General features: G+C 32.7%; 1 protein-coding gene across 1 annotated transcript in view; it reads right to left on the bottom strand.

Moving 5' to 3' along the window:
• Positions 1–451: 451 nt before the first annotated feature.
• spen (split ends) overlaps positions 452–14,881 on the bottom strand; it is a 76,359-nt gene continuing 61,929 nt past the window's right edge. The window contains exons 18-19 of the mRNA XM_071583315.1: positions 6,121–6,279; positions 452–2,500 (exon numbers count right to left, since the gene is read on the bottom strand). Of these exons, the coding sequence (XP_071439416.1) occupies positions 2,372–2,500; positions 6,121–6,279 (288 nt within the window). The 3' untranslated portion in view covers positions 452–2,371. The remainder of the gene's footprint in view (positions 2,501–6,120; positions 6,280–14,881) is intronic.

Here is a 14,881-nt window from a genome sequence, read left to right as displayed (position 1 = left end):
GGTATTATAAATTATCTTATTTTCAAAAAGAGATCACATATGATGATATTCTTGTCAGTGGCCAGTCTTGTGAATGTCTTTGAATGTAAATGGCACCTAATGGAAGACTATCTGGGCAATTTCTTATCATCTTTTGAAGGTTTATGCAAATCATAGTACAATTAACTTTCCCACAAATGTTTCAACATGTTTGAGAAATATGTTTAAACTATATTTCAAACATGATTCAAGAACTAAAATTCAACCATGTTTTCAACAAAAAATGTTCTGAACAAAAATAATTTGATGATTTCTAATTTCAACATTAGAATTCATTCAAGAAGTTTCATTCATTCAAACAAGATTATGATGTAACAATGAAAAAGGGTAGTCCCAGCAATAATATAAACTTTAATGATTGATAAAAAGTTAAGAATTTGTGCAATTTTTAAATAAGACTTTCCACATTTCTAATACATTAATTTCTAAAATGATGACAGTGGCATGTAACAGTAATGTACCAGATTATGAATTACATAAATGCCTTGGCATCAAATAGATTCATCTCATTAAGCTGGAATGTTTTTGGTGGCAAGAGGTAGATAGTGATCGTCATATGTTTATTAATGAGAGGAACTTCAAACACCATACTTATAAACGACAATAATTTTTCATCAACCATTTTATTTCTTCAATAACTTAAAATCACTGGACGATCTTTGATCAACTTAAATCAGACAACTTAATCAGACCGATCACAGCCTAAGATAGTCTCTGTCATATATACAAGGTTTCATTCTTCGAACTGAGTTGGCTGCGAATTTGACACTTAAAGTAGTGTTCTTTTATCTTTTGTACACATCAAAAATAGATTACATTTCACTTGCTTTACATAAAAGAAGTGAAAATAGAATCTTGGGTGACTTTTGAGCAAACTGACATTGAAAACACTTTAACGTTTTTAAATAAACACCATATGTATTTTAATTTATAGATATATGAACTACCTATTTTTTAAGGGGTTCCAGTGCCATCACATATAGTATTTCATCAAACTGAACTTCTTTAATTGAATAACAGTGTCTACAGGTCTTTCTATCATAATAAATGTTTCCATATAGGGTATACCAACAAACACACATTTCATGAAGAATCCTTGGTGATCAACACTTCAGCAAACTTATGTTAAACAATTTAATTTTAACAGCAGCTTAATTAGATGGGGTACATGTAATGATAACTGTCACTGCCGCCATCTATGCTCATATATACGCAAGTGGCATTGGAATTCCCCTTTATGCAAACTGAAGTAAAATATCTTAATCCATAGAAATGGAATGAATTTTGAACATACACCTTGTAGTTCATTTATACCTGATAGATTGTTTTAATTTTCTCTGGACAGAATCATGGGTTTCAAACATAAATATATGGAGTTTGCTGAAAATAAAAAATGATAATATTCTTTAGTCTCCTTCTTCTTATTTGTTTTAGAAGTGTTCATGCAGCATAGGGTATTAATACACACGCTAACACACAGGACCTGCATAAAACTCAGCAAGTCTTGTATTTTTTTTCAGTTTTCTGTTTTTTATGCAAAAGCAGTGCGTCCATTTTGTATGTACAAAATATGTACAGTTAATCTGATTATGACTTATGACATTAGGTGAACATGCTCATTTGGCTGACAGGCCTACATAAGAACATCTCTTATGTACAATATTGACATTCATTCACACAAATAGGTACATTCATTCATTTCTAAACACATCATACACACAAATCGTTTTGCTGAAAGCTTTGGAGTCCATTTGGAAGTAGTGGACCACTGAGAAGAGTTCCTACAGTTCTCCATCAAGTCAAGAAGACCCATCACAGTGAAAACTTCCAAAGGACATATATAATTACAGTTTGGACAGTAGCCATGCATACACACATACATACACAATAACAACATCCAGACATCTTTTTTATCGGAATATTTTGATGGAAATTACTAGCTTCTTTTACTCTACTTCTTTGTCAATCATACAAACATCCCTCTGGAACATTCTTCGCGCAATTTAAATTAAAACGGAATGAAATGTTCATCGGGCAGTTTCAATACCCATAGCACATCTATCATATCACAATTTCAGTCACATAAACTAATGTATCACTTGACATTAGCTGTTATGCCAATTTTTTCTTAGCTTCACTACACCTTTAACTTTCACCTTAATTGGAATATTTAAATTATTAATGGTCACATTGAATGTTACAGAAAACATTTAGTTGGCTTCTTCTTTTAACTTAATACATTTTCATACTGGTGATACCAATGAGTTTGGCCATAAATACTTGGTTGGAACAGATCTTCTTTGATGGTTTTCTTCTCGAGATTTGTCATGGCTCATACTGTAGCTATGATAATTAAAAGATGAGCTATATCTGAAACTCGTTGGAGTAAATCAGGTGCTATCCTCGACAAGTTTTCATTAGCAAAATCGCACGATGGAAAGATGTGCACAACATATGCGGCCTGTAAAGAAGATATAACAAAATTAACATACACATATATCTTTAACTCTTCAATGATATTTTGTATTAACATTTTACATCCTCAAAAATTTTCCATCTTGTATATTTATACTTAATTAAGAGCCTATTATAACTCTTCCAGAATAAGCGTACATCAAATAAATTTAAACTTTAAGGCTAATAGGCATAATGGAAACAACACATATGTGTGTGTTTTTGGTTGTGTATGCATATGTATACGTGTATGTATGTGTATATGAACATGTGCAAGCATATAAATACTTAACGCTACAGTCATCAGTCCATCAGATCCATTCAATGGATTGATAAGCAGGTTAAGTTTAATCTTGAGCAAGCATTATTTTCAATAAAGAGAAATTTCTAAAATACATTATCATGGGGTTTTGAAAAGTTTGATAAAAGTCAAGCAAGTATTTTTCATCATGACTTTATAAAGAGATTCTTTGATTTATAAGGGAGCATGAATACGGACAATCACAGCGAGTTGAATCGGAAATCGCACACTAAATGCTTCTCAAATATATATATTGAGGAATTAGTCAAATTAGTTTTTTTTCCATAAAAGAACATTGCAAAATGTATCGCTAATTTGAGTATCAATTGTGGAAAATCATGTAGGTAGGGGGAAACTTTTAATGTGAGAAAAGCATCATTTTTCAAGAATTGAATGAAAATCCTCATATTTAGTTTCATGGAAAAGTCTTTGTGTTACAGAGGAAAATGCACCAGAAATTTGATTAAGATCAAAATTCATGTCTATTTCATCGAAATGTTATTGGTTGTAACAAAATAATGCAGGGTTTGCAGTATTATTTATAAATATTTTGGAAATGGAAAATGAATTCTGAAAAGAATGCCCTTCAATATGTACTCATTTGCCCATTTTTATAGACATATGGCATCATTTTCAAACACTATGGAAGACTAACAGAGGTAATAAAATACAGAGGTCAAACAATGCAACCATTACAAAATAGGAAACAAAACAGAGACAGCCTCTTGACAAAGACCATACTAAATATTCAGTTACATCATACATATTGTCAAACCAGATTTCCTTAATTCATATGAATTGACGTGATGGAAACACTGATGGTTCCTTGTGATACCTACCCCTAAATGGAATCATACATTTCAAGTTATTGAAAAAAGTACCAATAAATCATGCAACAGATATCATAACTGCTATTAGCATAATTTACAAACATTTATAAAATAATATTGGCAGAGCTCAACAGTGGAAATTGCTAGGGCGGTGTGACAGCTTTCCCAGTAAGATAAACTTGAGTGACTAAACAGATTCACAATTACTCTGATGACTGAATTTTTCATAGCCTTTAGTCGGAGTAAGTTTTGTCAGAAAAATTAAATGTTGCTATTTTTGTTTCTCTTTGTTTAGACCTTTTCCACCTACATACTATATAGGGTACATGTATGAGTCTATGGCAAAATTTTTATACATAAAGTGCATTGCATACACATGTTATCCCAAATACTGGATTCAGTTAAATATAACGAAGACTAGAAATATCATAAATCTCACTCTTTCCATACCTAGATTATGCTTGCCTTTGAATACTTTTGAAAATCTGTCAATACAATTTTTACCATTATGGTAACTTTCAACCAGCTCTTTAGCCAGGAAAAATAAATTTATTTAGCTCACCAAAATAACATTCTTCACTAGTAGCCTCATTTTTCCTCTCTACGTACACATACCTCAATTTTAAATAAAATTGATTTTTAACTGTGAAACTCTCTCATTAAACTGATGGGCGAACCTTTGTGGACATTCCTAGTCATTATTTAGTGGACATTTCTAGTTAATCAAAAAACAAGATTCTAACAGAAAATGTAATATGCATCATATTTTAATAAATGATGCCATACTTAGAATTGTTTCATTAATGTGATTTATTGTACAATCACCATAATTGACGAAATTCCTGCATTTGCCAAAAATATAAACTTTAAGTTTTAGAAAAAAATAAGGTTACATAATTTTAATTTGCAGTATGTATTATGCCATGTCATAAGACCAGCTATTTATTCTATGAACAGATCTTCCCTGAATCTCATGCTTTCAAACTTGGTTGTCAATTATTTTACTATCTCAATTTCAATTCAATTCTTCTAGCGGAGTATTATTAAATTATGAATCTTCTTTCATGGAAAAAAAGGCTGATTCAATTAATTCATTTGTTAATTGAGAAGCATTTAGTATTCAATTCCCAATTCAACTCATTGGAAATATTCCACCTCACTCTCTCCTATCACTCAGAGAACCTCTTTAAAAATGCATTCACGAAAAGTTGCTTCCCAACTTTTATCAAACTTTCCAACAAACCATAAAAATGTGTTTTAGAAATTTCTATTAATAGAAAATGACATTTTTTTCAAGGTTTAACTTCACCTGTATATCAATCTATCACTATTACAGCAGATTTTGAATGGCTTCCGTTGATGATAGTTATACTAAATAAATTCTTTATGATTAAATTCACATGTAAATTATTTTTATAAATGTGTTATCATGATTATTGTTAAAATGAACTTGAAATAAATTTAGAAAGCTGGGGATACTTCCTTTGACACTCCTTGGAAATAGGTTAATCATTTAATTGCTTTATTAAACAATTATTTTGCATTATTAAATGTGAAACAAAGGGTTGAGTATCAATCATGGAAAATCATGCAGATAAAAAAAAGGCAAAATATGACATCAATCCCATCTGCCAATAAAATATCATCAATGAGATAGGAAATAAACAGTAACGAGGCATGCATCATAAATAATTACACATACCATCCACATTACAAAAGCCATTTGCCGTGAAAGGTCAACCCTGGTTTAACCATTTAACTATTTATTAAGTTCAGAATCCGAGTCCCTTCAAAAATGTGCATGCTCTGTTCCTAATAGATGATAACTTGCCACAAGTTAATAAAGAATATTATTACTGAGACTTCTGTACAATAAAATATCCTCTTAACTTCCTCCCGTTTCATTGATGGAAATATTGCCAATGATTGAAGGAACTCAAGAGTGGAGAGCCTACAATTAATGGGCCAGCACTGTAAGGATATTGTACTTGATGTTACACCTTTGGAATTTCTCTCAGAACAACGGCATGTAAAATGGTTTCACATCCTGCATACAAATTTCAATTGTCTCATTTCATTCAAATATAAAAGAAGTTTATAGATACCTTTAAATTAGAGTGGGTGGAAGTAATAACACCGAAAATGACAATGATATAATAAACTTAAAATAATATCATTTCAAACTCTCATGTATAATAAAAGTTTAGAATTAAGATACAATAAAAGTTCAGTGGAGACACATTGAATGATGTTTAAAATAAAAGAGTATCTTTTCACTCCTAAATTTTCAGGCAGTCATAATTGAACGGACATGCAATAATATAGTGGAATCATAGAATTTTTCATTTTCCAAGTCTTGAAGAGATATGTTTTTTAAAGGACAAGCAGGCTGCTTACAAATGATTATTTCTGAAAAATGTGGAAAATATTCAATTTAAAGGGCCTCTATTTCATAGGCAAGAATCATCATAATGGGAAATGTCTTTTTGCTCTTACCTGGTGAGAACCAGGAGCGGCAATGTTTACAATTCCAGCAGCCTGTTTTTGCTGCAGATAAGTGATGAATCCAGACTGCAAATTATTTGACTGTTGAAGCACATCCAAATGGTCACGGCCACATGGCAGGGCCAGCAGCATACAGTGCTCGTTTTCAACCTGTAAAAAGTTTAGGAGGCATAATGTTTAAGTCCTACTATGGAGGGTGATATGAAGTTAGACAGACAAAATTACAAATGATTTTCTCCTTCAAGGATCAGCAGCAATAAATGTCATTTACCATATACATCCTTAAGAATAGAAATGAAATAATGAAAAAGGACTTTGTGTTTCAATAAAAAATAGAACATACTGTAACAAATTACCTATGTAAAGTAAAACCTCATTATTTCAATCCGGCTAAATTTGAGGTACTACATAATTTGAAGCTACGAGGCAGTCCCAGGCAAAAACATAGGAGTTCATGCATTTTTGTCAAGGAAAGCCAAAAATACTTCTTTGAAGAAATTCAGGCCATGATCTTGTCCTATAACTTGGAAACTTCGTCTTGAAATTTTTCTCAAAACTTTGCACATCACAATGATTTGTGAAATACTAAGTTTTGTGTATACAATTTGAAGGCTTCAATTACTGCTATTCGTGTGACTAAAAAACTCAACTGTATTCAAAACACAACATTTCTTTTTGCCAGATCAATTATCATTAATGGTAGTCAACTATTTAAATTAGGCTTTGGATACGCACAGATCATACATCGCTACAGTCATCAGTTCCATTTAACAAGAAGCACGTTGACACATCAAAAATATTAAATTTCAATTCTGCATACTTCTTTCCTCCAGTCATTACATCCTACATGCCTATCCTTTTCCTCTTCCTACATCACCTGCCTTGAATTATCCCCTCTTATCACAATCTTCAACATTCCATCACCAATCAAAAGTTTCAGCATCTATTTTTCTTAACTTTAAGTTTTCCTCACAAATTCTCTCTCCTCCTTTACCATTCCTAGTACTTTGTTTGTTTTCATTTCTGTCCATTTTATCTTACACAACCTTCTCCATATCCACAGTTCAAAAGACTCCAAATTTTGCCTATCATCTTGCTTCAACAACCATATTTCCCCACCATAAAAAATCATTCTCCACATCAAAGTTTTCATGGATCTTTTGGAACATTCTTACTTCGAGTCCTTGTCATCAATTCCCTCCTTGTGAAAGCTTTTTTGCCTAAATGAATTCTTCTTCTTAAGCTCTTACTAAATTGACTTTTTTGTTATCCTATGTTAATGTTTGACTAAGCCTTTCCTTTCCTAAAAATAACTGTCATCTTGGGTTTGTTTATATTGATTGTTAACCCATACCTATCACACTGACTTTATAATGCATTCAAAAATTATTGTGACTACTTGGCTGACTGGTTTACTTAAGTTTAATCGCCTAACTGGTTTAACCCTGTAAGTATCAAAGTCACTGTGAGCGATGCTGACAAATTTTCCCAAAAAGGCCAGTGTCACTTTTCTCAATGGCTGTAACGGTAAATGACAATCCAATAATTCTTATTTTTATGCATTATTTCTCTCTTTTTATACCTCATTATATAAGTTTTATCACCTTTGAGTAAGTTATCATACATATTATTTTAGAGACATTTTAATCAACTCTATTTTTCTATTTGAAATAGTCTAGCTATTTTAGCACAAAAATAAGCGCCTATGCATGGCACTCCAAGGGTTAATGAATTTCCCATTGACTTTCATTCCTAACTCCAACAGTTCCCATGCCTCTTCTTTCATTTCACCGACTATACACTGAAAAACAGGGGTAGTAATGAACACCCCTGTCTTACTCTTCCTAACACTGTCCATTCTGACTATCCATTAACCACACACACCTGGCAATCTGACCCACAATGATTGCCTATATTCTTTATCACACCAACCCAGTCTTATTAATATAACACATTCATTGATTCTACCCAATTAACTCCATCAAATGCTACCATGAAACATACAAAACAAACAAATACATCCTGATTCTACTCTTTTACGTTCCTTTCTATTAGTGAATTCAATGCTACCATGGCGTCATGCATACCTCAGCCCTTCCTGTAAACAAACTGCTAATCCCCTCTGTAATCATTTTCTCTCCTCTCCATCCTCTTATTGATGAACCCAAGTACCACTTTAGCTACATGCAGAATCAAATGCTTAATTCTATAGTTCTCACATTGGCTGCATTTTTCTTTCTGGGTTGGGAAATGCCATTGACCTTAGGAAAGTGTTCATAGATTGTCCATTCTTACTTCCCGATAATGCCTTCACCCTTCTGAGTAGTGCACTCATTTCTCCCTTTCTTCATCACCTTCCAATATGCTAACACTGTGACTTGCTTATTTCGCTCTATTAGTTTCCAAATCCAGTTTATTACTTTTCTATTTACAGTTACTATTGTTTTATTTGAGGCTTTCAGTATCCTTTTTTTGATGAATTCCCATTTTTCTTCAACTGTACCCATCTCCCTATCCTCAATCATGATTTTTTCTAATACCTCCTTGTAATCCTTTCTTTTCCTTATGATTAATGCTTGTACATTCCATTTCCTCACCCATACTCCTTGTTTTATCCTCTTGAATCTGATGTTTACTTCATTTGTCCTAAATTATGATTCGAATCTGCATCAGCTTCAGGAAAGCTGTGCAAATGTTTAATTTGTGTCCAAGTATAATATAGTTTAATTGATATTTTTCTGTATCCCTGGGCACTTTCCCCATATATCTACTGTTGCTTCTAAGCTAAGTGTTCATTATGATTAAACCATTTCTCCAGCATAACTCTACTTGTTTTCTCTCCATGGCTACTCCTTGCACCTAAACCACAGTCCTCACCCCTGTCTATCCCTTCACCTAATACGGAATTTCAATCCTCCAAAACTATCACATATTTCCTCCCAGGGAAACCTGAAATTATTTCCTACAATTCATCATACAGGGTATCTGCTCTATTTCTTCCTCCTTAAAAAGCTTTTACTTCTACCAATAATATTGTCGCACACCTGCACTATGTTTACTATGCTTCTTCCTACCTTTTTGTTCCATTATATTTGGTATCCCTCATTAGGTCTTTTGCCCTCCACTGTATATTACTCTATAATTAGCACCCCAATAATTCTCCCTATCCTTCAATCTTACCTTGCGTACATTCCTAAAATATCTATATTGTGTCCCTTTGTCTCATACTTTATATTTTCTAATTTCCCTGTCCTTAACATTGCTCTAAAAATCCAAGGTCCTATTCTTAATAGTCTGGCCCTCAACTGCGTTTTCTTTGCTGCTGCTGTCAATTCTGCTCGGCAAGGGTTTCATATTATGCTACATTAATAACCAATATGAAATAATATTGGGCATGATACAAAAGGAAGTCATATCTTAACCCCTAATTCCTTGGCTTATGATGAAATTTTCTTTATATTTTTCAGGTTGAATATTTGTCTCCCAACTGAATTCAGGGTTCCTCCCTGTATGAATTGAGAAGAGAGCACAACACCGTACCTGGGCTAGCTACATACATTACCAACCTGCTGCAACCATTTTATACCTTCACTAAATTTGTTGCATGGACAAAGATTATGCAAACAGAAAAGAAATAAAAGTAATAAGACATTGAAGTTTGGTTCTAAGAAGGAGGGTGGATGGTGGACATAGGTAGCCACAGAGGCAGAGTAAACAAAAAAATGTTTATCATGCCAAGTACCTTGAAGCTTTTCAGAGCTTTGATGATGCAAAAAAAAAATTCAGCGGGCATGTCAATGATTTCATACCATAACCTTGTGTTCTCTCTTGAAAGCACAGATTGCAAGGGAAAAGAAGCAATTTCATGGCTTTTGTCGACAGGTAGATGCCTACCCTTTTCTTGCCAACTAACAAATGAAAATGTTTGTCCCCTCGTCAGAGGAAAGTTGTTCTGCATAGTCCAAAAAGCAAACAAATAATGCACAAATTTTGAAAACTATGTCAAATAAGAGTCGTGCTTTTGTTTTTCAGCTACTTCTAAAGACTGAAGCCAAATCGAAATTTGAATTCTGCCCACAAAAATTTAAATAACTTCAATAAAACTTCGATATATTAGGTGGCATTTAAGCTACTTACCATTACAAATACAAAAACACATTTTGGAGGTACTTTCCTTTATAAAAGGAAATCAAACAACCGACTTTTTAATGAATTTGTTTATGTTGCATATGCTGTATTGTGCTCCACTTTATCCTTCAATTACTTGTACCAGAGTACTATGAAAATAAGTTATCTATTTGATTGCCTACCATTCTTGACATGATCCATTTCACAAAATGTTGGCTAAATAATCAATGGACATTATTTTTACTGTTAATATTAATAGTGGTGAAATACATGTTCAAATAGAAGCAGAGATGACTATGTAAATGGCAATGATAAGGGCATTAGCTTTTTATGAACTTATTACTCTATAGGATTTTGATGATAATTTTTAACTACTTTTATTAGATCTATTATGTAGCATGAAATGTGTTCATTTAATGAGAATATTATTCTTTAACAAAGTAACTTCAATCATGACACAACTCACTACAGTCCTAAATATTGGAAAATAACCATGCATGGAGAAAATTTTCATTAGTAAATGGAGGAAGCAATAATATTGATTAGAATAAATATAGGATGCAGATATTATCTTGGAAATTACTCAAAGGAATTTTTTAAGTGCTAGCATCACACAGATTCAAAGTGAGGGTTCCCGTTCGTGGGTAATAAAGAAAAAGAATACCACCAGTGCCTTTATTAAGGGGTCATAAGAGATAGTAGTGCTATGCTCTGCTGAGAAATAAATATTGCTTGACAGTTTCCACAAATGTGTTTGAAAATAGTAATAATATTTCAATAATGCATCAATAATTTATTCTTGTGCAGTTTCAATCATGGATATACAATTGCTGCTTGAAACAGTTCATAAGTTCATCTATTTACTGTGTGTCATGCAGACTGCCACAGTGCATTTGAAATAGATGACCAATTCTTTCCATGTGATGTGATACCGTAAATGTGCATATTAATGATTATGGGATCTTCTGGTAGAAAAACTAAGGCAAGTTTTGATAATAGCACCAAAGAAGGATGGCAGCAAAACAGAAAACTCTAACTTTGAGCTTTAGATAAGGGAATGTTTATTAGGGAATTGGAGACAGTGGTTTCTGTTGTGAGATTGATATGGATTGACATGGTATCTGACCTGAAAAAATGAAATCTAAGATCAAGCTATTTGCTCTTCGGTTTGAATCAAATTCACATCAAATGGATGCAGGATACAGGAGATATTGTCACCCTATCCTCTCGTATTAGTGACACTGGGTGCCTCAATGAATATTACCTAGATTTAAGTGCTGTGCACAAGTTTAACTAAGAAATATATTTGTAGCTGTTAATCTTAATGTTATTGGTAGTTATCTAAGTCTAAAATAGCTGAAGACTAGTTACCCATCCCTGGTCAACGGAAAAAACAAACATCTTACAACTAAACGCAATGCCATTCTCATGCGGAATTCCCAATTTCCAGATCACAATCCTGAATTGCGTATCAATTCAGAAATCAGGTATTTATATTCCCATTTTTTCCCAATGTTTGCAATACATTGAATAAGTCCTGATTAACCCTCAATTTTCCTGACTGAGCGGCAACTCTGAATGTAATAGATGCATAGAGATGATTAGTGATATCACAATGATTTCATGACTAATGTGAGGACAAGATTCTATGTGATAAAATATGTACCACGAATTATGTTGTGAGACCTTACTATCCATCCTGTGATCTCTTAAACCATTCTAATGCTGCACAGATATAATTGTCTCATCAACTGTTGATAATGACCAACATTAAACCGATTGACAAATGTAGCAACAAATCAACACATGATTTACCTGTATTTTCTTAAGCAAATGGCTAATTATAATTAAATACTTGATGATAAAGTTCCAACTATATCTGGCATAGGCAAGTTTATAGAATATACTGCCACATAATATTTTGAGCAATGATATTGTCAGGTATTGGTCACCACCAAATCTCTAAGAAACTTTTCTTTGTAACTGTGGACTGCATACCTTAATGAATTGATAATATATACAAACATTACCATAATCATGCAAGTTTTCTAGCCTAGGAATTAAATATGCAAACAAAATTGCATTTACATCTACCCTAAGTACAACTAATTCATGCATTTTGGGCTGAATTCAATTTAGTTCAAATCAATTAATATAAATGAAACTTTTCAGGCATAAAACACAGGCTCACTCTCCAAAGTTTACCTTAGTGGCAACCTAGGTGCTTGTAACCTACGGGGTACATGTACATATCCTTAGATTCTAATTTTTATTTAATGTAGACAAATCATTTCATTCACAGAACACAAGCCCTCACTTAACTAATTGTATGAAGTTTTTTTTAGAAAGATGGCAACTGGACATTGTTCAAAAGCAAATTAAAAATTCTGTATTTCATCAATGATAAAATTGGTATATATACTCCCACATTTTGTAACCAGTCTCTAAATAAAACTTCAACATCAACCACAAAAGTCATCAATACTAATATCACTATGAGTTTCACAGATACATTATTATCACAAATTAGGAATTTGAATGAAAATTTATGGGATGAAATTTAACAACACCTCTTAGGATGGGCATCCCTTCCACCTCCGGCAAATTAAGTTTGCCCTTTGGTAGAGGATAGAAAAAAATTACACCAAATATGCTACACAGTATGAAGGAAAATTCCAGGGGAAATTTCATAATTCACCTTCTGCAATGCAGGGTTAGTTTTATGCAATTTGGTTATCCGAAGATACACAAAATATAAATGCCATGAAGCATAGTATGACCCTAATGAAGAATAATTATTTTCCTAAGAGTCATTGGAGTACTAAAATATATGTTTCTATTAACTTTTTCACACCAGATTATTTGCAAATTTATTATGTAAATTCAGGTACACATTTGTACAAAAAACCTATAAGTGGTAACCCTTGCTTCAAATATACAATAATAATATTTTACCAGAGTGACGGGCCAACGTAATTTCCACAGTTCAAAAAAAGTCATCAAAATGTGCACACATGAATAGTTTTAAAGGTATTTCTGTCATTTGAAATCTCTACCTTTTCAAATACAACATGGTTTTTTGATATTTTCCAACAGAACACATATTTTAATGTGTGAATGACGAGTTTTTCAGGAGGTAACGACCAAAATAGTAGTTTTATCAGCATTTGATAAATTGTCTATGGATTTACATCCCCACTTCTACTGGATTTGAGTTATGTTATGCAGTTTTTTCAAACATTTTCAGATGAGCTGCTTCTAAGCAACATTGCTTCAAGTTTCGAAATTCATTACTATAACTGATCCTGAAAAAGAAGACACTGCTCATTGTTCTTTTTAAAATTCACAAACTTCACTCAGAAGTTTAGAATAAGATGTGTGCATTTATTTAATGACTTTATTGGGGCAATGATGAGACTTCATAGTACTTTCTCCCACCTAACCTAAACATTACATTGAAGACAACCACAAACACCTAAGCCCTACGTGAAGGATAAACCAAATAGGCGGGAATCGAACCCATGACCTCTTGAATGGCAGGCGAGGATGTTGTCCTGCTGCCAATGAGGCAGGCAACTTCATAGTATAGAATAAAATTTTTTTAAACTTGTACGAAGGGGTCAGGAGTAATTTGGGAAAATCCCACAGCAACCAACAACATGCTTTACTACCCAACCTTTTATCAAGTGGATGGAAGTTCACAGAATATTTTTATCTGGCAAAAAATCTCATTGACTTCCTCCATGGAGATCAAGGACACATGATTCTAAGAGGTTTGGGATTCATTGAGTAGGGTGTAGATGCATTGCTAACAACTCTACCATTAAAAGGAAGGTGGCAGGGAGCAGTTAAGTTGTGAAATTATGCTTACTGATTGGTCAACATTATATCTTGATAGGGTTATTGAGAGAACTTGCCATCGAGTATCTAGTTGATTGAGAAATCCAGCCAAAAATGCCTAATATTAATCATTTCTTGTCAAATGATTAAACATAAATATCATGTGAATATCATTAATTACCAAGGGTAACCAATATAACAGTAACAGCAATACATATTCAATTATACAACTGCATTAAAAGCAGAAAAACAGTAATCAGAGTAAATTAAATCACACAATAAATTAATTCAAAATGAATAATGCAATCATTATACACAGCAATAATTGTTTAGTGAGCCAAAAGCTTCCTTATAAAATACATTATAAAGTGAAATCTCTGAATAGTATAAAGAGTATACTCTGAACCCATCATAAAGTGAGGTCCTACTTCATTCAAATTATGATATAGTAAAGAACATGACAATAAAATCAATTTAATTATGTAAAAAGGTGCACAAGACTTCTGTATTGAATTAAGATAAAATATAAAATAGCATTTGGTCATCACTTAGCGTGCTTCAACACTGGCAATGCATCAATTGCCAAACTAAAGGCAGACTACATCTAGCTATTGTCAGTTGTTGCCTGATCACAGTTGTTCATCTTATTTGTAGTGATTATTTAAAAGTCACTCCATCAGAAAGGCAAAAGGATGAAGTCTTAGTTCAATTTAGGTTAATGTACTGGAAGCTTATTTCTCTGATAACCATTTGAAAAGTTTATTAAAATGTGCCTTAATGAAAA

This window comes from Hetaerina americana, unplaced genomic scaffold (genome assembly GCF_022747635.1).
Source record: "Hetaerina americana unplaced genomic scaffold, ioHetAmer1.1.p SCAF_13, whole genome shotgun sequence".
NCBI classification, from domain to species: domain Eukaryota; kingdom Metazoa; phylum Arthropoda; class Insecta; order Odonata; family Calopterygidae; genus Hetaerina; species Hetaerina americana.
The sequence above is the reverse complement of the archived record's forward strand: the minus strand, read 5'-3'. Positions and strand labels throughout refer to the sequence as shown.